Source organism: Eptatretus burgeri, chromosome 7 (genome assembly GCF_056783735.1).
Source record: "Eptatretus burgeri isolate ZD-2024b chromosome 7, Ebu_testis_v1, whole genome shotgun sequence".
Lineage (NCBI taxonomy): Eukaryota > Metazoa > Chordata > Myxini > Myxiniformes > Myxinidae > Eptatretus > Eptatretus burgeri.
This window is the reverse complement of record NC_140967.1, coordinates 79,163,186-79,189,421: the sequence shown is the minus strand read 5'-3', so window position 1 is coordinate 79,189,421 and position 26,236 is coordinate 79,163,186. Positions and strand designations below refer to the sequence as shown.

At 42.7% G+C, this 26,236-nt stretch overlaps 1 protein-coding gene across 2 annotated transcripts in view; it reads right to left on the bottom strand.

The window, feature by feature from the left end:
* The window catches only part of LOC147023608 (brain mitochondrial carrier protein 1-like), a 34,529-nt gene extending 9,470 nt beyond the window's left edge, over positions 1-25,059 (bottom strand). The window contains exons 1-5 of one of the 2 annotated variants that reach the window (XM_085889167.1): positions 24,750-25,059; positions 13,418-13,545; positions 10,281-10,428; positions 10,004-10,098; positions 9,681-9,766 (exon numbers count right to left, since the gene is read on the bottom strand). In XM_085889167.1, the coding sequence (XP_085745293.1) occupies positions 9,681-9,766; positions 10,004-10,098; positions 10,281-10,428; positions 13,418-13,481 (393 nt within the window). In that variant the 5' untranslated portion in view covers positions 13,482-13,545; positions 24,750-25,059. The remainder of the gene's footprint in view (positions 1-9,680; positions 9,767-10,003; positions 10,099-10,280; positions 10,429-13,417; positions 13,546-24,749) is intronic. The other variant, XM_085889168.1, reaches the window with a different exon arrangement.
* Positions 25,060-26,236: the final 1,177 nt, after the last annotated feature.

Genomic DNA, 26,236 nt, shown 5'->3' with positions numbered 1-26,236 from the left:
GTCTGTCCGACCGCGATTTATTCAGTCATTAGTTATCCAATCTCAACCAAACTTGCCTTGAGGACTAAAGGTCAGACAAAGAAGGTTGCAGCAATTTCATTCCCCTCCCCCTGAGGGGTTTTTCCATCTTGGACAAACACCATGTTAAGGTGTTTGTCCATCCCTTATCGTGGTGTTTTTTTCATGGCCGCTTCCAATAACAAAAGCAACAACAATGATAATAGCATAATAATTAGTAATATTATTACAAAACAATATGAATACCAACCAGAACTGCTGCTTATAACTGCGAGTAATTATACTGGGTACCGAACGACGCCAGTTCCAATGATGATGCAGTCTCATGATGCCACCCCACACTGTGCATTCCATCCTACGACGATGCCATCCCACGCCACCCCCCCCCCAAATTCCAATGACAATGCCATCCTATTACATCATTTGTATCAAACTACATTTCTCATGGCTAGCCGATCCACGAAGAATAAAGTTTGACTAAAGGCCCGGTCACACCTTGACGTTTTAGCCAGCGATGGCAACGTATTAAAATGTATGTAAAGCGCTGGCTGACGTTGAACTTTTGATGTTTTTTTTTTAAAGATTCAGACGTATTCATAGCGACTTGGTCTTATGTATAACGCATTGGTAACGGACACAGAACGTTTCTTTGTGTTATAGATAACTTATACCAACGAATGCTGAACCTGTTGTCGGCCTTCACAACCGATGCCCAACGATAGTCTAACTTAAGGCCCGGTCACACCTTGACGTTTTAGCCAGCGATGGCAACGTGTTAAAATGTATGTAAAACGCTAGCTTACGTTGAACTTTTGATGTTTTTTTTTAAAGATTCGGACGTATTCATAGCGACTTGGTCTTATGTGTAACGCATTGGTAACTACACAGAACGTTTCGTTGTGTTATAGATAACTTATACCAACGAATGCTGAACCTGTTGTCGGCCTACACAACCGATGCCCAACGATAGTCTAACTTAGGCATAGCGCGTTGCACACATCGCCGACGATGTCGTGACGTAGCCTATTAAAAGGCTGACGCACAACGATTCGAATCATAACTGCCGTAGAAATGGAAGGGTCAAAATCGCGGTCACACCTTGGCGATCTTGCCAGCGTATGCCGACGTAACAAAAAGTGTGTCTAAAACGTTGGGGCACGTCGAATACGGTATGAGTAAGTTTGGTATACGTGAGTACAACACTAAATACGCTATCATACGTCGTAGTAAGTAGAGTACGTCGTAAAATTTTGAACATGTTCAAAATTTTACGACGTACACGGCATATGACACACGTTCCGCATGCAATGGGGATAAGTTTTACACACGATATGCGGACACTTACACACGTCCACAAAGGCTACTTATAAGCTACTCATAAGTCGAAACACGTCGCGGTAATGTCTTTTTTACGCGAAACTTATTTCTAACTTATGTTTGACGTGCTTTGAACAAATTCTTTACGTAGTCCCAACACACATCGACGTATGTAGACGTATTCCAATGACGTCTTCCGGTCGACAAAAAAAAAAAAAAAATGAATGTGTTTCTCGCTTACAACTGCCATATAAAGACGTGTTCCCAGCGGTTTTGGGAATTGGTATATAAAAATGGTGTTCATAAAAGGGGAACCCAACAGTGTTTGAGTTCCTTTTTGAGTCGATGTCCATGTCAGCAGTATCAGTATCAGTATCAGTTTAGTAGTAGTTTGTTCATGTTGGCAGTAGTAGGTGGGTGTGAGGGGGAGGGTGTGGGTTATGATGGATCGTCCTTGCGTCCGCGTCTCCACGGGTAGGTTCATAGGCTGCCACTCAACGATTTAAATGGCTGCATCTCCACTATTGAAAGTAGACGCTTACGCTCAACAATTGGATTTTTTTTACACTCAACGACTTTGAAATGGTACCACTCAGCTAGTTTCATTGTTTACAATGAACGATTTAAATTGCTGTCACTCGCCTTTGTTTTTTTTTGTTTTGTTTTTTTTTTGACGCTGGGGTTTGGAAATTTGAAGCGTTTCTTCTGAACGTGTTAAAACGCTCAAACTCGACTATTTTAAATAGACGCTGCCGATAGACAATTGGAATCATAGCCAAGCTAGACATCGAAGTGTGAACATCCTCATCATGCCGAAGAAAAGTTTGAAGAATGCTGCAAATAAGTGTCCTGGCCGTGGCCGTGGACGCTGACGCAAGGACGATCCATTATACCGACGTCTTTCAGCCTATGAGTAACTTAAAAGTAACGTCTGTCGATGTGTGGCAACGATCGCGCAACGTGCCAACAACACGTTAATCATAGGTTAGAAATAAGTTTCGGGTACGCTAAACATTACCTCGGCGTGTCTCAACTTATGATTAACTTACAAATAGCATGTGTTGACGTCTGTCAACGATCGCAGACCGTGCCTACAACTTGTGGCCAGCGTAGCGGAACGTGTGAGTCATACGCCGGCATACGTCGTGAAATTTCAAGCATGAAAAAATTTGAGGACAACCGAAAAGTACAACGTTTAAAGCCAACATACAACGACTTATTGCAACGTACTACGACGTATGCCAGCGTGCTCTTAATGTTATCAAAACTTACCCATAACGTATTCAACGTTTGCCAGCGTTTTAGAAAAAAAATTCAAAAATCGGCATACGTTGGCTAAAACGTCAAGGTGTGACCGGGCCTTTAGGCATAGCGCGTTGCACGCATCGCCGACGATGTCGTGACGTAGCCTATTAAAAGGCTGACGCACAACGATTCGAATCATAACTGCCGTAGAAATTGAAGTGACAACATCGCGGTCACACCTTGGCGATCTTGCCAGCGTATGCCGACCGAAGAAAAATGTGTCTAAAACGTTGGGACACGTCAAATACGGTACGAATAAGTTTGGTATACGTGAGTACAACGCTAAAGTACGCTATCATACGTCGTAGTAAGTAGAGTAAGTCAAGAAATTTTAAACATGTTCAAAATTTTACGACGTACTCGGTGTATGACACACGTTCCGCATGCGATGGGGATAGGTTGTACACACGATATGTGGACGCTTACACACGTCCACAAACGCTACTTATAAGCTACTCATAAGTCGAAACACGTCGCGGTAATGTCTTTTTTACGCGAAACTTATTTCTAACTTATGTTTGACGTGCTTTGAACCAATTATTTACGTAGTCCCAACACACATCGACGTATGTAGACGTATTCCAATGACGTCTTCCTGTCGACAAAAAAAAAAAAAATTAACGCGTTTCTAGCTTACAACTGCCATATAAAGACGTGTTCCCAGCGGTTTTGGGAATTGGTATATAAAAATGCTGCTCATAAAAGGGGAACCCAACAGTGTTTTCGAGTCCTTTTTGAGTCGATGTTCATGTCAGCAGTAACAGTATCAGTATCAGTATTAGTACGAGTAGTAGTTTGTTCATGTTGGCAGTAGTAGGTGATGGGGAGGGTGTGGGTTATGATGGATCGTCCTTGCGTTTAACGATTTAAATGATAAACTCAACGATTTAAATGGCTGCATCTCCACTATTGAAAGTAGACGCTTGCGCTCAACAATTGGATTTTTTTTTTTTTTTTTTACACTCAACGACTTTTAAACGGAACCACTCAGCTATTTTCATTGTTTACAATGAACGATTTAAATTGCTGTCACTCGCCTTTGTTTTTTGACGCTGGGGTTTTGAAATTTGAAGCGTTTCTTCTGAACGTGTTAAAACGCTCAAACTCGACTATTTTAAATAGACGCTGCCGATGGACAATTGGAATCATAGCCAAGATAGACATCGAAGTGTGAACATCCTCGTCATGCCGAAGAAAAGTTTGAAGAATGCTGCAAATAAGTGTCCTGGCCGTGGCCGTGGGCGCTGACGTAAGGACGATCCATTATACCGACGTCTTTCAGCCGATGAGTAAGTTAAAAGTAACGTCTGTCGACGTGTGGCAACGATCGCGTAACGTGCCAACAACACGTTAATCATAGGTTAGAAATAAGTTTCGGGTACGCTAAACATTACCTCGGCGTGTCTCAACTTATGATTAACTTACAAGTAGCATGTGTTGACGTCTGTCAACGATCGCAGACCGTGCATACAACTTGTGGCCAGCGTAGCGGAACGTGTGAGTCATACGCCGGCATACGTCGTGAAATTTCAAGCATGAAAAAATTTGAGGACAACCAAAAAGTACAACGTTTAAAGCCAACGTACAACGACGTATGGCAGTGTTTTTCAGCGTTCGCTCAATGTTATCAAAACTTACCCATAACGTATTCAACGTGTGCCAGCGTTTTAGAAAAAAAATTAAAAATCGGCATACGTTGGCTAAAACATCAAGGTGTGACCGGGCCTTAAGTATGACGTCATAGTTCACAAGGTTTAGTAGCCACATTGGATCACATGAAAACATTTAAAACTCGAAGGCCACTCAGTCGAGTGCATACCTCCACCATGCAATCCACGAGAAGCCTGAACATGCAAGTCTGATCACCATGCAATGTCTGATCCACGAGAACATATCAGGCCAAATACATTTTTGAAATATCCTGCTTTGTATCATTTTTAGCCCTATCTCTCAATGGTGAAGAATCACTTTTAAAATTAAATAATTCTCCTCTCCGGATTCAGATCTTCACCAAAATGGAATCAATTGGTCCTGATCACACACACACAACTTGTCCACCAAGTTTGGTCTTTTTCCCACAAATTTGAGATATTGTGCTATATGTTGGTTTGGTCCTATCTCTCAATGGTGAAGAATCACTTTTAAAATTCAAGTAGCCAGATCTGGATCTTCAGCAAAATCGAATCAGTTCATCGTTGTCACACACCCAACCTCTCCACCAAATTTCATCCGAATCCGTCCACAACTTTTGAGATATCCTGCATACAAACAGATAAAGACAAAAAAAAAGAAAAATTACCCCCGTGTGTAGGTGATGGTCATCTCTATAATGTTTTTTACTATCATAATCAATGAACCCGTTGCCAGATATCTCCTAAAATGACAGACTAGATAGGTTTTGAAAATGGCGACTTTCACAACTTTCGTGACCTCATGACCACATTGGACCAGCCTGACCTCGAATCCAGGAAAAAAAATATGCCGTTGGGTTTCACTCATCTACCTCGACCCACGTAACAAATTTCATCAAGATTGGAAGTAAAAAGTTTTTTGTACCAGGAGGTGTTTTTGACCATCTTCCAGGTTACGTGGCGGCCAAACGGGACGGAAATTCAAAAATTTGTCCGTTTAGATACAAGATAATATTTATTACTATCATAATCAATAAACAGTTGCCGAATATCTTGAAGAATGGCAGACTTTATAGGTTTTGAAAATGGCGATTTTTATAACTTGCGTGACCTCGTCCCTGACCTTGAACCCGGACAAAAGTTATATCATTGTGCAACACTCATTGACCTCTTCCCACATACTAAGTTTCATCAAGATCGGAAAGAAAAATTGACGGACGGACATACGGACATTTGGTCCGGCTTTATTAGGTCATCTCGGTAGAGATGACATACAAAAAGACGTTGTGCAGAGTACAACAGAGCACAGAGATTTTAGAAAATTTGGCCAACGTTGACCTCAAAATTAATATGTGGTTGAGTTCAGTAACCTCATATGCAAATAGTCTTCAAATTTCAAGCCAATTGGATGAAAATTGAGGATTTTAGAATCCTTGGCCCAGTTTGACCTTTTCGCCTAAGTTGATCTCAAAAGTAATAGGTGGTTGAATTCACTGACCTGATCTGCAAATTCTGTTCACATTTCAAATCAATCGGATGAAATTTGATGATTTTATAAAATTTGGCTCAAATTGGCCTCTTGGCCTATGTAGGCCTTTTTTGGTCGACCAAGTTTTACAAAACTTCAATGTGGAACCATCACAGGGTCGGTGTCTTTAATCTATGAAAATATCAGTCAGGTCAGTTGAGCAGTTTGGGCTGGAGGCGAGCGGACAGACAAACAAGCAACAAACACACAAACAGAGGCGATCAACATACTTGTAAAAAAAAAAAAAAAAAAAAAAAAAAATGTTTTTTGCCAAGTAACTAGAAGGGCACTCGGTAGAACGCAAACCTCCGCCACGTAATGCCTGATCCACGGGAACATCTCGGGCCCAATACATTTTTGAAAGATCATGTTATACAGTACTACATCATTTTTGGCACAATCTCTGAATGGTGAAGAATCACTTTCAAAATTAAATAATTCTCGTATCCAGATCCAGATTCGGATCTTCACGAAAATCGAATCGATTTGTCGTGGCCACACACCCAACCTGTCCACCAAGTTTTGTTGGAATCTGTCCACAACTGAGATATCGTGCTATTCTCTATATTCGTTTAAGCACTATCTCTCAATGGTGAAGAATCACTTAAAAAATTCTCATAGCCGGATCTTCACCAAAATCGAATCAGTTTGTCCTTGTCACACACCGATACTGTCCACAATTTCATCCTGATCCGTCCACAACTTTTTGAGATATGCTGCACACCAACAAACAAAGACAAACAGACAGAAAGGGGTAAAAACATAACCTCCTTCACACCTTCAGTGGCAGAGGTAACAAACTCAAATAAAATACCCTCTCCTTCGGCGAGGATAACTAGTACTATTCTAACCTATGCCCCCATTTGCTCCCCAAGTCCAGATCTGTAACAATATAAAACAATCAGATTCTGATGCACCCATCAAGGACGGTTGATGGTATGGTATGGTATAGTTGGGATTTGATAGAACCTGGGGGTGGATGCAAGGAAAGGGGGTTTGTATGGAACAATAACAATCCCATGAGGGAATGGGGTGCTGATTACTTTGTTTTAAAGAATTTTCAATAAGAGGCCACCCACTCCAAATTACCATGAAATTATCCTCTCTGGGGTGTATAGATTACAGTAGATCTAGGCTCAGACCTAAAGAACGTCGGGGGTTTGTTCGGTTACCAAATTTATTGTAGAGAGCTCACCAAGTAGCTTTAGCATTCAAGCAAGCACTCCATTTGAAATCGCTGATAATGATCGAATTCCAATGCGCTAGTTTGCTGCTTGGTAACTGAACACACACCCCAGGTTTCCTCACTTTCAGTTTTGTGGGTTAAACAGCAGAAGAAACTGTTGAAAAAGGTAATCAATCATGTGTTAAGATTTTTTTTACTTCTGGTAAGGGTTTGCCACAAAACGACAGAATAAGCTATTTATTTATACACATTAACACTGCGTTTGTTCAAGGACGAAAAACCCCTTGGAGAAGGGGGATATTAGTATTCATACTGTTTTGTAATAAGTCATATTATGCAATTATCATTCGTGTTATCACTTTTGTTCTTAGAAGCGACCTTGGAAAAACACCACGATTAGCCATCTCCAACACGGCTATGCACGTAGTTCACCCTGGGGGGGGGGGGGGGGAGGAAATGCAGTAGCTACAACCTCCATCGCATGACCTTAATCCTCCTTTGAAGTTTGGTGGAGATTGGATAAGTAACTGAATTTTTTTTTTTTTGACCATGATACAGACAGACAAACAGACACAGCAAATTGCGTATTTTAGTGCGACGATTTGGTTTTGCAACTAAATAAATCAGTCAGACCTTTCACTAAAGTGAACCATTACATGGAAAGCACTGCAAAAGTGCTAAGGGTCTCACCAAGTGACGTCACTTTCAATGTTCAAGTTTCGAACAAGTTACACTTATGAATATTTTAAAGAGGATTACAAATGTATATTTAATTACTCTATGCATTTGTGTATTTTTAAAATTTTCTTTGTACTTGAGAATTCCACCCCTCCTTTATATTGTTGTGGTTACCAAATTCGCAAACCACCATTCAGGTCCCTTAGGTGAGGTATCTCGGTAAGTACATGTGTAGTTAGGCCCAAACCCGTTGTCTAGTGGGAATACATGTCATTTATGCGTGCTGCGACTCTTCAGGATAGCCGTTTTTCTTTTGCTATCTTTATTTTGGACCAACCGCCATGATTACCACCACAACCACAACATCAACCACAACGCCGCTTCACCACAACCGCCACGACCTTCACGTCACACCTCGCAACCGTCGCATCGCCACCGTTCTTGCGCCGCCTGTGGGTACCGGTGTTGGACTCGTGCAGGGCACGCGCCGAACAGCGTGTACAAAATCACGGATTTTGTGCTTCAAAAACGGATCAAAAACGACACACGTCCAATTTTTGCCGTCCAATCGGTGAGCGAGGGGCGATTTGGCCCCGCCTCCAGGGCGTTGGAGGGCGATCGATATATGCAAATTTATGGATCAAAAAGCATTCACGCCCACTTTTTCTCGGGCCAATGGGGAGCGAGGTGAAAGGTCGAAGGGAGGGGGTCAAAGGCGAAGCCACGGGGCTTATATAAGCGACCGTGTTCGTCAGAAACAGGGGAACAGAAGAGTTAAGACTTCGCGGGCGGTGGAGTTGGGAAGGACCAGAACAGAGAGTTAAGACTTCGCGGGCGGTGGAGTTGGCAAGAAGGAGCTGGTCGTCGTGTGCGTTGGAGTCGGAGCGGAGGGGACGGAGCTGTGGAGAGGCGGCGAGGGCAGACGAGGGGGTGCTCGCGTCGTGCAGGGAGCTGCATCCCAGGGAGGCCGACGGCGCGACCTGCTCGAGGTGGAGACGCTCGTCGCGGGACTCGAGGCAGAGCAGGAATCCTCTATACCCCGAGCATCAGCAACCCCCTCCTGTTTCCCCCCGCGCTGAGATAGTGCGACCAAGGGGGCCCCTTTCCCGCCCCCTACCAGACACTGCCCGCGAGGCCCGCGGAGTTGAGGCACCATCGCCGCTCCGCGTCTCATCACCAAACGGGTAGGCCCGACCCGGTCTCGGCCTCAGGCCTGCCTCATCTTTGAGGGTTCTCTGTTCTTTTCTTTGGTTTTGGGTATGTGTTGTCGGCGCCGTCTGTGAAGTAAAATTGTATAAGTGTTGCCGTGTGCTCGTGTAATCGGTAGTAGATCTGCATTGTCGCATTTGCTTTTTGTGTAAATTGCATTGTGTTTTTCTTTTCTGTTTGCTTTTGGTGGAATTGTATATGTGCGCTTTCCGTTCATCGCGAATAAATGTGCTTTGTGTTGAACTGTTTCCCGCTTCGCTTCGTCATTTCTTTCATTGAATCCTCATCTTGCTTCACGTAAAGGGTTGGTAGTGGGCTGAATACGCCCGATAATTAATCGAACCGTCGAGGTCGACGAATAACACCGCTCGGTTATCCCGATAGTACGGAACGGGTCGCTTAAGTGGCCCGTGTCCGAAGTCGACCTGCGGCGAGGTGCGATCGCCCGGTCTACCCTCCGCGTGGGTACTTAGGTAGGTCGAATTTGGCGAGCAACCCTATCCCACGCGGGGGCTGATTGGCTCGATCGCGGTGAGACCGAAAGGTCCACCCGTGACTGGTTCCCGGCGTTAGTCCGAGAGGGTCACGACTGGATTGTCCGTCCGGTGGGCGACGTGCCGCGATTCGAGTTACGTGGCCGTCAGCGGGCGCGAATCCGCAACAATATCATTATGTGAGCGACTTGGGCTGCATTTAGGGTCTGTGCCAAATGTGATATCAAAACAGACCCAATGTGAGGTGCATAATCAATACAAACAAGCAATGTGGAGTTGTAACGAGTGACGAATATAAATGGCGCGTTACCAACCTTAAGTACATCCGTGGGGTTAGCGATTGATGACGAGACGACCCCAGCTATGACAGCACAAAGAACGTTCACAGTGAGCGTCTCATCTGACGGAGGTAAACAACAAGACTACACCTTTGTCTCAAAGCCGATAAAAAAGTCAAACCGCACATTCAAAATACCAGTGCGTTTGAAGAACAATTTTTTTCACATTTCCCTCCGTACCTGGCAGTTGGTATTGGTTTGTAAAACTTTGGTTTAAAATAGTCGGGCATCAAAATGATGAACATGTGCAGCAAAATAAAAGAGTGAGCACAAGTATGTGCTTGAATCGAGAAACCCACCTTCAGGACGTTCTACGAAGTAGCGCTTGAGAGTGTTGTACACACCAAACTTTATGGTTCCGTATGACGCCTGACGAAGGAGAGCTGGACCAATCCTGTACGACATAATTGAGCAGCTCAAAACAAATTAAATGCTTCACATTCACAATAGCAAAGCAAGTTGGCATTTTTTTGTTTGTATATATATATATATATATATATATATATATATATATATATAAAAAACACAATATAACAATCTCAGATAATGGAAGAGCGAGTTTCCAGAAAGACTTACCCCGAGTAAAGTGCCCGAAAGCCTTCCTCCTGGCCAATTCTGTAGAGAGCATGGAACATGCCACGGTATCTTAACATGCTGTGCTGAGTGTCTATCGTTTGCCCCTGCACTTGCAGCCGAGTCTTGGTGAGATCAATGGGAAAAGTGCCTACGAGGACAGATGAACAGAAATCAAGGAAATCTAGGAAATCCAGGAACGATGTGAAATCAGTGACACTCGGTCAATACAATGTTCCCCCAAAGTTTAAGGCCTGCCTTCCTCACTCACCTTTCCCAGGTAAAAAAAAATGATTTACTGTACAGATTTCTACGTTCGAGTGTTGGAATGAAATTGCAAATTCCAACTTCCCGTGACAACAGGTGGTCACATTGTTCTGATGACATTTTCGACCTCACCAGGATCAAAGTACACATAACATGTACAAGTTGTGAACAAATATATATATATATATATATATATATATATATATATATATATATATATATATATATATATATATATATATATATATGGAAGCACCAATGTAAATTCCCTTCATCGGGCGTTGGGCCACCATGGCCTGTATGCGACGTGGCATAGAGTCCACCAGAATCTGGAATTCTGTAAGAGGGATGTGGTACCATTCTTCCACAAGAAAGTCAATCAACTCACACCTGTTTGATGGAGGTGGAAAATTCTGTTTCAGGTGTCGTTCAAGAATATCCCACAAATGCTCGATTGGGTTCAGATCGAGTGACTGAGAAGGCCATGACATATGGATAACATCAGTGTCGTGCTAATCAAGCCAATGGGCAACCACACGTGCTCTGTGGGCAGGGGCATTGGTGGGGAAGGGGGGGGGTCTCCTCTTGCAGCCATGAAAGCCATAATCACAGGCAACTATGCCTGTGCAGTAATATTTTACATGACCTGAAGCATGCTAGGATGTTATTTGCTCAATTAACACATGGGCCACATCTGTGTGGAAGCCATTGATTGGTGTCCCTAATTTGCCCAGGAGATTCCTTTTTTGTCCACGACCTGTATATTCAATTTTTTCAGCATAAAGAAAGACAAATATCTCCATTATGAAACAATTTACATCAAGTTCAGGGTCAAATCATAAGTAACGAAGCTCTCATCAGTACTTTTCTCGACTGTCAAACAACTTACTGCAGAATAATGCACAATCTGCCAAAGGAAGTGATGTGGATATGGTGAATCACTCCAACTTTAAGCAGCCATTCACATACACATGCAACAGTATCAAGACATCACAGTATTAAATTAGTGAGGACAAAAAATTTTCAAAAACGCATGCAATTTCCCAACGTGAGAAAATCCGCCTGTTTACCTGCATTGGTTCAAGTGGACATAAGATTTCACGGCATCTTTCGGAAGAGTAGGCCAGTGTGTGCTGGCACCCCGGCCAGATTCAAAATGTTTGCAAATGTGCAAGGGCACTGCATCAGTGGCACAGCTGTACCTCATTCATGATGGAATCAACAGGCCAATAGATATGAATCATATTAACTATAACTGCCACTCTATAACTGCTGGCAGTGATGACTGGGTACCCAGACGACCGCCTTTGATAAAACATGAGACTTAAATGATAGTTGCAAAGTTTCGCATCGATAGGATAAGTGGTAAACCATGTGCCTTGTGAGGTCATAATTTTACCATGTATATAGACATGATGTTAGTTGAAAATTTTCGCTTCGACAGATGAAGCAGTTCCAGAGAAAACATTATTTAATATTTTTCTTAAATCCAACATGGCTGCCAAACCATGGGACCTCTCAATTATTCATTAACAAACTTTTACTCACTACGCGTGTGCAATACGTATGTGAAGTTTCCAATTGATCTGACCAGTCGTTCTGGAGAAGATTTTGAAGGTTTTAGGGTAAATTCAAGATGGCCACCAAACCATGTGACCTATCAATAAGAAATGAACAAACTTTTAAAAGGATGTCATGCGGAATGTGGGTGTAAAGTTTCGCCTCAATCTGTTCAGCCGTTCTGGAGAAGACGTTTAATTATTTTTTTTCAAAACAAGATGGCTGCTGAACCAAGTCACCTATGGCGTCATAATACATTTTTTCTGCAGTGATTTGTTGTGTAGATGACGCTCATGAAATTTCAGATTTTTCCCATGCAGCATTCTACTTAACGAATTTTCACCGGCATACCGCTTCACCGATGCGTTACGAAAAATCACCCGTGTTCCACATGGGGAGCTTATTAAAATGTATGAAGCAAAATTTTTTATTCCATTTTTCCATTCCTGAGAAAATGATTTTTAAAGCGAACGAACCCGCAAATTGCCAGCGGAAAAAGAATAAATAAGAAATGAACAGAAGAAAAACAATAGGTTACCCATTCCATTTGACTGGGTACCCTAATAATAGGACATATCCAACCTCTCACCAATGAATTGTACATGTTGTGATCTGGAAAAGGGGAACCAACAGGTATGTGTACACAAAGTCCACCTTTCTTTTTTCATTACAAACAGCCAGCAAGTGGGTAAAAGAACTTGGAATCATTAAAATACTCACGCCGTTTCACTGGCTAATGGCCAAAGAAAACTAGACGACATTTTTTTGTTGTAGAATAAGGTTAATGTTACTAACACATGGGGGATGGCAAAAGAGCCGAAGGTAAAGCTTTGAGTACTCACCTCTGAGCTGTCTTACTTGGGTTTGAATCTTGACTTGGCTATAATCTTTCAACCTGGTGCTTTGCAGGCAGGGCGAGGCATAAATGCAAACTCCGTCGCTCGAAAGAGGACGTTCAACCGAGTGTCCCATCTGCTGGCACTAGTTCATAGACGTTAAAGATCCCATCGTATCCTTCATGAAGAGTAGGTGAGCCATCACTGGCACCCTGGCCAAATTACAAATTCCCCCACTGACAGCTGCAAAGGCAATGGCAAACTATGTTAAGCGAACAAGCAAACACTGCCCTGACCTGCAGTGTGTAGAGGTTAAAAAACAAACAAGATCCCATTTCTGATCAATAAACCTCAAATGGTCTTAATCAAAAGTGTAATCGACAAAAAAGCTCGTCAGGAAGCATCAATGACAACACTGATGCAAAATCTTCACATTTATAAAAGCAACAGCAATTCTCAATCTTAATTCAAGCTTACCAAATTCTGCCGTCATTGAAGCCAGTCCACCAAACAGGAAGGGCTTCCAATCAAAAGTGGCCATTCTTAATACAGCACGTACTCTCTCCCCCTCTCCCTCAGTTTTTGTCTTTTTCCTTCCGCAGGACCTAAACAGCATGGAAACACACAGACTTCTACAATATAGGAGATCAAAACAATGAGCAAGAACTAACAGAAAGGTCAGTGCAGAAAGGTGTTAGACTTGCACAAAAAAGGCAAAGTCAAGTGTGACTAGCTTAAGCAGATAAACACAAGTCCCCATGACCAAATATTTGGAAAGAAAGGTTAAAAACAAAGGGATAAAAATAAATTACCATGAGCCAGATAAATTAGCTATATCCTAAATAAGTGAATTGCATCAATGGCATGCGTTTGCTAAAGCTTGCATATCTAAACAATCTTAGACCCAATAATCTGGTGTTAACCTGCAACATACTCTATTTACAGTGCATCAGTGCTGCCAAAACAGTTTCTTGGCAAAGGTTATACTGGGTGATTTGCTATTGCCTTCTCAGAATTTGTCCGTGCTCTATCTTTTTTAAATGCTGAACGTCAATCAAGGGAGCAGCAGGTACCATTTGTCCAGATAATCCAAGATGGCATCGATGGGAATCTTATCCATATTCTGGGGTGGCCATTCTAACACTTGAAGCACACCAGCTGTAACCTTGTTCTCCAAATACTCCACTGCATTGTCAGTGTGTTTTGGATCATTATATTGCTGTAAAAAAAACCCCCAACAAAAAAAAAAGAATCCTCTTCCCATTAAATGATTTCCACTAGGGGCTGCACGATGCTGCAGTATCTGCTCGTACTTCTCTTTTGTTAGCATCCCATTGATTTAAACAAATTTTCATACACCAAAAGTTGATACAACGATATGCTTTTATTTTATCAGCACTGTATAGTCAAGTTCTCTCCCCAATTTCCTTGGCAGTACGCACAACAGCTCCATGGAAAATTCATTTTTAAGTTGGAGTGACGTTGGACCTACGACTCAATATTTGCCATATCACAGAGAACAGAGTATATCGCTAAATTAATGTCTTCCACTTCTGAGCTAGGTGAAGGCAAGTCAATAATTTCAATGAATGTTGCTTACAAAATGCAGACAGTTGAGTCCACATTTGACCTTAGTACCAGAAGAACAATCAAGTTGGTCTTGCACACGTCTTTGTAATAAGCTACAAAATGGGTCTTAAACACAGCTGTAAAGAAGGTGATACTAGCTCAGGAAAATGGAGCCAATTGCACCTCTGATTGATATCTGCATCAACATGAAGAAAAAAAAAAAAAAAAAAAAAAAAAACCAATCTTCAGCATTAGATCACACTCATGATATTCAAAGGTTTCACACTCACTTGCTCTTGAATTGATAAAATGAACCAAATTGCAAGTTCCAACAGTTCACCTGCAGAGCCATTTATGAGTAACCTTGAGGAGCCAATTAGTGTCACATTTTTCCATTGTTGCCAAAAGATGACATTTAGTTGCATCTATTGGGAAATTCGCTTTGAATAGTTTGCCTTTTTCGCATGTGTAACATTATCCTCTTCAGTAAGGAGAAGTCAAATCTTCATAAAACAACATAAGGAGGAACTCCATCACACTCTCAGAACCTTCAGTTTGAGTCGTAAATTTTCAAGCAGCCGAGATTTGCACTGATCCGAGGGTGTGTCCTTCAAAAGTAAGTCATTTTCAGGACTGTCTACAAAATATATATAAAAGCTGAATTTAAATTAAGGATGCAAATCTTGAAAAACAGAAAATGCTCTACAATGAGGAACATTTACGCAATATCTCCTTTTTTGTTTTCCCATTCATACAGAATGTAAATTATGTTATCCTATAAATCAAGCATGATATTGTCAATACCATTCAGAAATTAAAAATTGATGACTGCCTTATTTAGCTTCATCTGTGTTCTCCTTATTACAAGGTGAAATGTCTCTGATCTCTTCCTGTCATGCAATCCCAAATCACTGCTTCAGCGAGGTGGTAAACGACCACATCATGGCATCCCCCATCTCGAAGCACAATATTTTCTACCCCCATTAACTCTGTCCAACTTAACCCTCTCACTTTATGGACTAGTGTGTTTCATTTATATAAATATATATTGTTGCGGCCTCAGATACCGAGACACCGGCTTGTCACTCAGGGAGATCCCTGAGTTGTCCTCGGTAGAGCCAGACCTGGGGCCACCGCTCACAATTAACATTATGGTACGGTGGGTTGTTTTAGAACCATGAACGCCACCCACTCAACCACGAGTTCCAGTGTCCGCCGTCTAATTAGTCCGATTAACTAGAGGTCACATGGCTACCTGAGCGGGGAGCGCGCCCTCGGCAAAGCACCAATGTTATCTGATTGGATTTTAATGAGCGGCCGAGCGTTTTAACCGCTGGTGCATGCCGACGAGTTTTGGTCAAATCTGTGGTAATTACCTCCCAGTCTATCTCGGTTCGGACAATGCTCGACCAATGGTAGGAAAGGACAAACACGGACAGGTTGGAAATCGACAAATGATTTATTAATAATAAAATTAATAAATTGAAAGAATTTTTTATTTTCTGAGGTAAATTAAAGAATTAATTTCAAAGCAAAAATCAATCAAAATGCGAGGAAAGAGACAAAGAGCAGATGCTTATCGGGGGTTGACTTACTTGCAGTGAAACAGACATGAGTACCCAACAGATCATTCGGGGGGGGGGGGGGAAGAAGTCTCTCACCAGAAAGTTGTCCGTGGAGTGAAAATGTCCTGAAATGCGTGCGTGCACGTCACGTCCGTCGCCAGCACCCAGCTTTGCCGTGCATCCTCTCGCGAACAACCTTGAACACCAGTCCAAGTCTGGAGGGCACCAAGATAGTCTGTCGCGAGTTTAGACCCTGGTGTTGTTGGTGACCGACCCGTGCCTCACTTGACTGTGCTGCTCACACCCACACATGCACCACATGCTCGCTTTCCCAACCATAGGGAAGGACGAATCGTCTTATTGTTGGCGCTGGTCAGACACCCACACGCGCACCACACACTTGCCTCCTTCTCTTTTGCGAGTTTACACCAGCTTCTTGCTCACTTCTCAAGCTTACTTCTCATTCTCTTCTCCCTCCCTGGCTTTCTTTTGCCCTGCTTTCCTCTCTCCTCTTTTTTTTTCCACTTTATTTCTCCCCCGCTTTCCTCTCAGAACGTACCTCCCATTCGTTTTATATCTCTGGGCCGTTTCCGCGGGTGCAGTCCGCCCCAAGCTCACCCCACTTGCGCACTGTTACCATGACGACTCATGCGCTCTCAAAAAACGGTGGGCGTCGGAGCTCGTGAAAGAAATGTTGCTGAGGAAATACAAGGGCGGGCTTCAGAGCTCGTGAAAGAAATGTGTGTTAACGTGTCTGTCGTAAAGAAAAAGCTTCCCAGAAGAGAGGGGATCTATTCTTTACCCTTCTCAACGCATCACATTTAAGATCCCATTAGACATGGGGATAGAGCTCATCTGAACATGTAATTAAGGAAATAACTGTCTGAGGACCTGGATGTGTGGATGCATTCATCAGACCGGATTCTGAAATCCATAACACGCACACACGCACGCACGCACACACGCACGCACGCACACACGCACGCACGCACACACGCACACACGCACGCACACACGCACACAGTCAGTATCCCACAAGAATCTTTCAGTTGATGGTACAAGCTCCAAATTTAGTACACATGTGCTCCAGGACCCATTCTCTCAGAAAAAGTATGTCACCCATGTTGAAAAACAAAATGGCCGCCATTTTTCAAGATGGCCGTCTCATAAAATAGGAAAAAGGGTTTTCAGTGCTAAACGTCTATAAATAGGAACATGCGATTGATCCAAATGTTAAATAGATTGTATTTTGGCTGGAGAAATATATTTTGGCACCAATATTCAAAAATGGTTACCAGTTTTCAAGATGGCAGCCATTGCATGACTTAAAATCAGTACTTTTGTCGCTGTCTTACAAAATTATCACAGATATTGCTGGGCAACATCTGTGATCATGTATTGAGGTGATGCGGTCAAGCTCTATTACATTATGTGAATAAGAGTGAAGTTAAAGCACAAGGGCACACTGGTGACATCACTGCTGTGAGACTCAGCATGGGGTTCAGTGTCGGCTTCGAGTGTACTACTTGTAGCTGGAGTTTACTAGCCTAAACTGTAGTTTGTAGTATACTTGAGTGTCCCAAATGCTATCTAATAAGCCCCTGTATATATTCAGCGAGAAGTATAGCGAGTTGTAGTATTACACTATTAGATAGCCGTGCCCGAATTGACAGGATGTGCCAGCGTGGGAGAGCCGAGCCAGGGGTCACGGGGCTTCAGTTACCCGGAAGGTGTACAGATCGCACGGGACTTAAATTGCAATGGATGAACGATCGGGCTAGGTGTAGGGCATTTGTATGTATGAACCTAGTTGTATCCCATATCTCAATGTGCTTATGTATTTTGTACGGTTAGGTGGTAAAAGGATAAACCCTCGGCCTTAACCTGTTCAATATGTCCTCGAATAATCCGTTGAGTTGTACTCCTAAAACTGACTGGAGGAAGTGTTGCCTCTGTTAGACTGATACAAAAGAAGAGTTGAAGTCTCCCCCAACCCGTTATGAGTGTAGTTCTGATGGTTATTCCATGATAGCAAAAAAAAACTACCACAATTTCAGGCAATCCACCAGTTACCGATCAGGTTAGACCCATCCAGATTGGATGAAGGAGGTGGTATTGAGGATACACCGAGGCGAAATAGTGCCAAGTACCACCAAAATTGTCGCAAAATGTTTGACAGCTATAAACTTGAGCGTGCCACTAAAAGAGCAGCTGAAATTCAAAATGATCCAGGAGAAGGGCACTCAAAAATGCAAAGAACTTGCATGGAAGTGCAACGGTGGTTCCTATGTGAAAAGATACAACCAAAGTCAAAGTTGCGACAAGCCAAGACCAGGCAGCTAAATGAGAGGCTTAATGAATGTGCTCGCAATCTTAATGATGGCAAGCTTTTGGCTGTCTTGAGCGGTGGAGATGTGGTCTTGTGATGCCATTCCACCGACAAGCGCAGCTCTCATACAGCATGTCAAAAAGTCTGCCTACCAAGCAGGCTGCATATGGGGCCAGGCAACAGTGTACAAAATGCAAACTGAAAGCCTTGCTAACTGGTGGTGTCAGAAAGATGGTGAGGTCTGGCAAGTCTTTCGGACGACCCTTCCACCCATTGCCCAGAGTTGTCAGCAGTTAACAAAATGTGGCTGCAAGACGGAATGCCAAGGGCGATGTAAATGCGATCGCTTCAGTCTCAAGTGTACACAGTTGTGTGCATGCAAATGTGAGGACTAAATGATTGACTAATCCACCACGTGAATCGAAAGATAATCTCCTGCTGTATATACTATATTATTCTTCATTTTTTTCTTTTTGCAAAATGTAGCGCTAAAAGAGCCTATCATTTAATTCCGGCCAAATCATCTTAGTTTTCAATAATTCCGATTTTGTAAGTGCAGAAATGTATTTTTCTAACTCAAAAACATACATTTCGATGCATAGAACGTTAAAATAGCATTATTCCATCAAAATTTAGCTCAAACACAGATTCAAACCACTTCAAATGGTGGCCATCTTGAAAAATGGTGGCCATTTTGTTTTTCAATGTGGGTAACGTACTTTTCTGAGAGAATAGGTCCTGGAGCACATGTGTACCAAATTTGGTGCTTGTACCACCAAGTGAAAGATTATATCAGTAATCTGCTGCACTAACAGGGTGTCCCAAAAAAAATGTGCTCACTCTTTAAATGATAATAAATGTGTTGTTTATTGAATGAGAAACAAGATTAATGGTTAAACGTATAAATGGATAAATGCATGTTTACAAATGTTCAAACTGACGACCATCACGTTCCAAACACAGCCGATAACGCGGACCAATGGATTCAACAGCGTTACGAATCATTTCATTTGGAACTGCAAGACATTGTCTTTCAATTTCCTCTTTCAGCTCATCGACTGTTGCTGGTTTTGAGCCGTAAACCTTATCTTTTAGATATCCCCATAAAAAGAAGTCCATTGGAGTGAGGTCTGGTGAACGCACAGGGAATTCAACACTACCTCTTCGCCCAATCCATCTGTTTGGAAAAGTTGCTTCGAGATAGGCCCTCGCATCACGGTGGTAGTGGGGAGGTGCCTCATCTTGCTGAAAGTAAATCTCTTAGTCACCAAATATCTCTTCGACACGTGGACCGACGGATTCCTGCAGCAAGTTTAAGTAAACATCCCCAGTGACAGTTTGGTCAAAAAAGAATGGCCCTCGGATGCCCAATGCTGATATCCCACACCACACAGTAACCCCTAGCTAGTTTAAATGGTGTTCCATAGTAACGCGGATTTTCAGGAGCCCAGTGGGTGCAATTGTGTCAGTTAATTGAGCCATTTAACTTGAAGCGGGCCTCATCGCTCCAAACAATTTTGGATGGAAATGCTGCATCTTCTTCGCATTTGTCCAGGTACCACTCACAAAATTCAGCTCTCCGGTCAGGATCGTCTTCATTTAGAGTGTGGATTAATTTTGGAATGTAGCTTTTCCAATTAATTCGTTTAAAAATGCGATGGGCGCTCGATTTTGGAATTCCCATCTCACGAGCCATTTGTCGTACAGATTTCCGTGGGGATCGGTGGAGGGTTTCCAGCAATGGATTTTCCTTTGCGGGGGTGGTTGATGACCGTGGTCTTCCTGAACACTCCTTATGGACGTCATGCACAGTTCCATCTGTTTCAAACTTATCTCAGATGCGAGCAATGGTGCGTCGCGTTGGTGGATCTTTGTGAAAAAGTCTTCTAAATTGTCTTTGCATTTCCATTTCATGATGTTTTTGTGCTTCCAGTAGCACTTTATGATAAATTTTCTGTCTTCAAAACAGAGTCATACTTCTGCCATTATTAGGGTCAATTTGATCTGAAAATAAAATATGCCATCAGAGATGGGGAATCCCCCACCATTAATGAAAGAGGTCATGCATATTCCAGATAATGAGGGAGGTGAATTGGAAACAAGACACCATTTGGTCATCATCTCGAAAAAGTTCCCCAGGGGTGAGGAACGTAACAACCAAAAATAATTGAAATCAGATAAGCGGTTTTCCATTTATTACAAAAAACATTTTCAAGATGGCCGCCCCAGTTGGCCATCTTGGATCTGGCCACGCCCAAAATCAATGGGGTTCTTCCTTTTCAGGTGGTACATGTGTGACCCAAATTTCAAATCGATATGGCGAACAGTTTACGAGTTATCGCACTCACAGCTCTAAATGTTGACGCCCGGACGGACAGACAACCTGGGTGACAACAATATCCCCTTTCTGCCACGTGGTGGGGGATAATGAAAAATTCAGAGTTATGGGGAGCCAAAATGAGTACATTTTTTTTTTGGGACACCCTGTATATATTTAAACTAGCTGAGGTCCCTGGCATTGCCCAGTGCTGTTCTCATCCTGTTCGCATTTTGAAGAAATCAAACTTTGGGAGTTTTTTTCTACTTTTTGAGGGGGGCCGAGAACATTCCCTACACCCAATAAGGAATGGGGTCAGGGATCATTTAGCATCACCTTTCACAAACCTACAAAGGATTAGGCACAATAAAGCGATTTAAAAATAAATAAATAAATAAAATTACAACAGCACTCTGACATCGCAATGTCGACAGGTATGCCTCCACCCACATTATTGAAGGATTTTATTTGCAAAAAAAAAAAAAAAAAAAAAAGAGGCTGCCAAACCACATGACCGAAGACGTCAATATTTTTCCTCCATACAATCTAGTCCCCGATGACCCTCAAAATTTTCATTCTGATGGGATAAAGCATTCGACATCTGCAATTATTACGTTATAATGAAGCCACCTATGACATGATAAAAAAAATTATTACCCATGGAGAGGACTTCATATATATATATATATACACATATATACATATATACATATATATATATATATATATATATATATACATATATACATATATACACACATTTTCCATGAAGTGGTTTCAGAGATAGAGATCCAAAGTTTTTCCTATTTTCCAACATGGCTGCCACACCACATGACTGATGATAGCATAATTATAATTAAAACATTCTACACGAGTAGTCGCACCTATGATGAAAATTGTGTGTCAATCAGATAAGCGTTTGCAAAGAAAACAGAGAATTATCACGGATGGACAGGCGGACAACCCAAAAACATAATGCCTCCGGTGACCGTCAGCAGTGGCATAAAGATCCAAAACAATCAAACTTATATTTTCCAGACATTTCAAATATTTTGTTCCAACCCTGTATTCCACCTGAACGAACAAGTACCTTGCTTGAACGCTCACATGGTCACTTGCAAAAGCTAAACAAGTTAGGATTGTGCTAAATAAAAAGATTTGAGATGTTAGTTCAAAATTATATATGACCCAATTAATGGTTTCATTAAAAAGACTCATAATCGTTATTATTATTATTATTATTATAACTGGCAGAGTACCCACCCATTGGGTGACCTTGTTCCAAGAATGCAGCACGTTCTTTTGACACATCCCTTAATTTGGATGGTGTATAGGCAATAGACCGCTGCCGAGAATAAAAATAACCCAGGTTACGCACATGAAGTGAGAACATGCATATATAATACATCGTTGTTATAAAACTTGGTTATTCTAATTAATACCAGGTGGGGTTGACAGCCTGTCATCCTGCCGAGGTCGGCAAAATGAGTACCAGCTTGCTGGGATGATTGAGCCATTCGAGTATCCCGTGTCGGATTCGAGTACTCGGAGTATCGAGTATCCCGTCCAGGATTGTGCCCAATAGCCCAGGAGACCGCTTCGGCAGCACCAACTCTCTGTACAGGGTATGGTCCCAATGGATGGATGGTTATATAGCTCGGATATTTCAAACTTACCCCCCCCCCCTCCTCCCTGTAGAAGAAAAATAATTATATTCATGTACCCTCAATTATAATTGTTGCTGGTGCTTTATAAATCTAATTTTTATGCTGTAGTCAAATTGGCTGTCAGTTATGTTTCCCTTTACCCAAGAGTCTTTTGACCTAAATGTTGATAAAAGGAATTAAATGTCTTACTCTGAAACAAGGTGACCTGGTTGATATCACTGCAACTTTTGCCATGATTATGTCATTCTCTTTCATCCAGTGGACATTTATTGCAGTTAGTTATTTTGCCTAAATGCTTATCAGCAAACACTGTTGTTCTCCCTTCCCATTCTTTGGAATGTCAAGTTGTGTACAAGAAGAATTGCTTTGGGCTTGTGTTTCAGTGAAGTCCATTCGAATGTTTCAGTGAATCATTCAATGTTCTTCCTCCGTATATACGACATTAAAGATTCTTCTTTGGTATGCTGATCCCACTTGTAGAAATTGAGTTATTTTCCACCACAATTTTAGCACCCAGATGGGAACTGAACCCCAGCAGGACTGGGAACAGCATCATCTGGCATAACAGCAAGCAAGTGGCCACTTAAGATGTTGGCTCTTACTTCAGATCGGATGCTGCATCTCTCAGCCAAACGGGTAATGTGGTACTGTTGTGGGCTGGGGTTTGGTGGTGATAAACGACCACGAAGTGGAGCAGTAGGGTCATCTCCACCGAACACCTGGAATTGCAGTCGTAACCCTTGGATAACTCCAAAGGTCAAGGGTCCCTAAGCAGACCGTGGTCGCCAATATTTGGAAGGCAGGGGGTAGGGTTAATTGCCTAATTTCAATATACCTAAGTACCCACGTCGTCTAACTACCAAGGAAAACCACACCGTCGAAGGACCTCGAGTGGAACGGGCTGTTTACAGAGCCCGAGCCGGGTGTAAACCGAGCGAGGATTACCAAGATCCTTCGGTCCAAATGAACAATTTACGACACGAACGACCTTACTACTTCTCAATACGCACCGTGCTGGGTCAATGGTAGAAACGACAGGCAACGAACTGGAACATTTAACAATTGGGGGGGGGGGTATTTATAATGGGGGCAATAATCGGGAAGGGAGACACAAAGCAGAGTTACAACCGAATAAATGCAATTAAATGTACAATGAAAAGAAATCACTTAAACAATTCTACCTAACAGACTAGCACGCGTGCGCATGCACACGCACACGAAATGGACCCAGTCGGTCCTTATTTGACCCCTCAGCCCAGAGGGAAGGCGAGCTGGGGGAACAGAGCCTGGCCGGGTACCTTCCCGCCTCGTGCGGTCACACTGGACTCCAACCCACCACGGTGGGAATCGAACCCACGAACCTGGCTGCTGGGCCACCACCACCACCACGAGGAGCCACCGCAAAAGATCGCACACCACGACCGAGACCAAAAAGCAATCGGCCACGATGACTGCAGTACTCTGGTCCCGACAACCACTCCACTCTTTCTTTTCTCCGGCCACTCGCCTCCAGATTGGACGAGGGGTTGGCGGGCGACCAGTAGCCTCCCCTCATTGGTCGGGACTTCTGAGGTGATGAGCCTCCTGATTGGACGAAGGGCGCGCTCTTGCCCTCGTGGGCGGAGTTGGCTCTGAGGCGACGATACGAAGAACGAAGGAGATTTGTTGGCGATGTTAAAGACCTGACTATAAAATAAACCCGCAGCGCACACATGTAATTCCCGTTAGACATCGGGGACGGGACCCTAACGATAACACATACTTATCAAGATAACTGAGCTACGGAGACCGCCGTCTGTGTGCAAAACGTTTCCAAATCCGTAACACTATCACTTAGTTAGTCCACACCCTTCATGATCTTAAACATCTCGATCAGATCAACTCCTTTCCAACTGTGTGAAGTCCTGTCTCCTTCAGCCACTCCTACTACTCATAGCTTACTCTAGTTATCCCTGGATTCGAACCACCAGACTAGACCGACACTGAAACCTCTCGATGGCCGTTATGTCCTTCCTTCCTCAGATGGACGGAAAGACCGTCATAGCTTGGAATGAATGATTCAACCAACCCGCTACTCCGTCTCCTCACCTTCTTCACCTGTTCACCCATTCATTGGTATCCAAACGGTGGTCCCAACGTCCCACTGCTCCATTGTAAGTACGTTGTTGTTGTTGTTTTTTTGTTTTTTTTTGTTCAACCCTCGGTCACTTCAGTTCACTCTTCCATGAGCCTCGACGTTGTGGAAATAAAATTAAATAAAGAATCTCTTTCAATCCCATTGGATAGAAATCCACTGACAATTTGTTTTTGCATCTTTTCTTCGAAGAGCACCGACCAAGATACATAGAAATCAAATGTTTACCTGAGCAAGTCTCTGCAGGTACGAACACGGGGCTCCGTGGAACCTCGGAACCTCGGAACCGCTCCGGACCAGCGAGCAATTTCCTTTTCCCCAAATTACAGAACAAGGAGCATTGAAATCGAGCCGTTTGGCCTTCCGCCAACGTCCTTGGAAGTAATCCTCTTCTTTATAGATCCTGACGTACGTTTACATTTTTAAAATTTCACACTCAGGAACGACTAAATAAGCACGTGTCGAAGAACTGAATAATTAGATTTATTCTTTCGATCAATCCTTCATCATTCCTCGCTTTCTTTTATTCACATAATATCCATCGGTCTTTGGTCGTCCAAGTTCAAGGAACCGCCGAGTTTAACTAATTTAAATTTAAACACGAAATTTGCACACGATGTTTGATGGTTACCCGCCTTTGAACATACACCGCCACAAAAGCACCTCATGCACCACGGAGGAGATTTGTGACTTTTACATCGGAAAGAAGAAAAATTATGCAGTGTCGTTGCAAGTACAAGAAGAAAGGATGGATATTACATCGGAAACAAGCAGAACGTGCAGTTATTGCAGGACGAACGAACTTTTTCACATCGTAAATGAAACGGCGATTGTGACAGAGCCGAAGGGTTGCCATCCTCGCTTCTTTATATACACCTTATGCAGCGTCGAAGTCCTTTACACACACAGAACATGGAATTTAAAATTTGGGCATGACGTCACCCTTCCGTGACGTTTGTCATTTAATTTTTTAATCATGTACATTTTTTTTTTTTATTACCACCACCACCACCGAAGGTGGAGGTGATGTTTTCACACCTTTCTGTCTGTCTTTATTTGTCTGTTTGTATACAGGATATCTCAAAAAGCTGTGGACAGATCTGGATGGAATCTTAAACGAACCAGAATTACTTCATAAGTTAAGGAAACACCAGTGGATGAAGGGGTCTTAAGTGTCTTTAAGGTCTTAGAGGTTATTGGGGGTGTTAAGGGTCTTTCGAGTCTTCCAGATCTTAAGTGTCTTCAAAGTCTTAAGGATCTTCAACATCTTTGGAGTCTAAAGGGTCGTTGGAGTATTCAGGGTTTTAAAGTGTCTTAATTGTGTTCGGGGAAATAAATGGTCTTAAGGATCTTTTGGGTCTTCGGGGTCTAATGGAGAAAGCCCCCAAGCATGTAGAAAGCATTTACGGGGTGGGAGGGGGGGGGTGGAGAATCTTAGGGGTCTTTGAAGGCTGAGGTTGTGGATGAAAATACCCTTCGGACAATCCCCGGGTCAGATTTTCTGGTGGTTGTCCGTCCAGCGGTCCTTGCAAAATAATGCGAACAGACAGACAGACAGACAGACAGACAGACAGACAGACAGACAGACATCCAATTAATGTTATTTATTAGACAAAACCAAAAAGCACGGTCAGGCAGTGAAACCGTGAAGACTATCGATATGCCGATTAATCACGTCCTGCTTGAACGTTATTTCCCCAAAACCCTAAAGACCC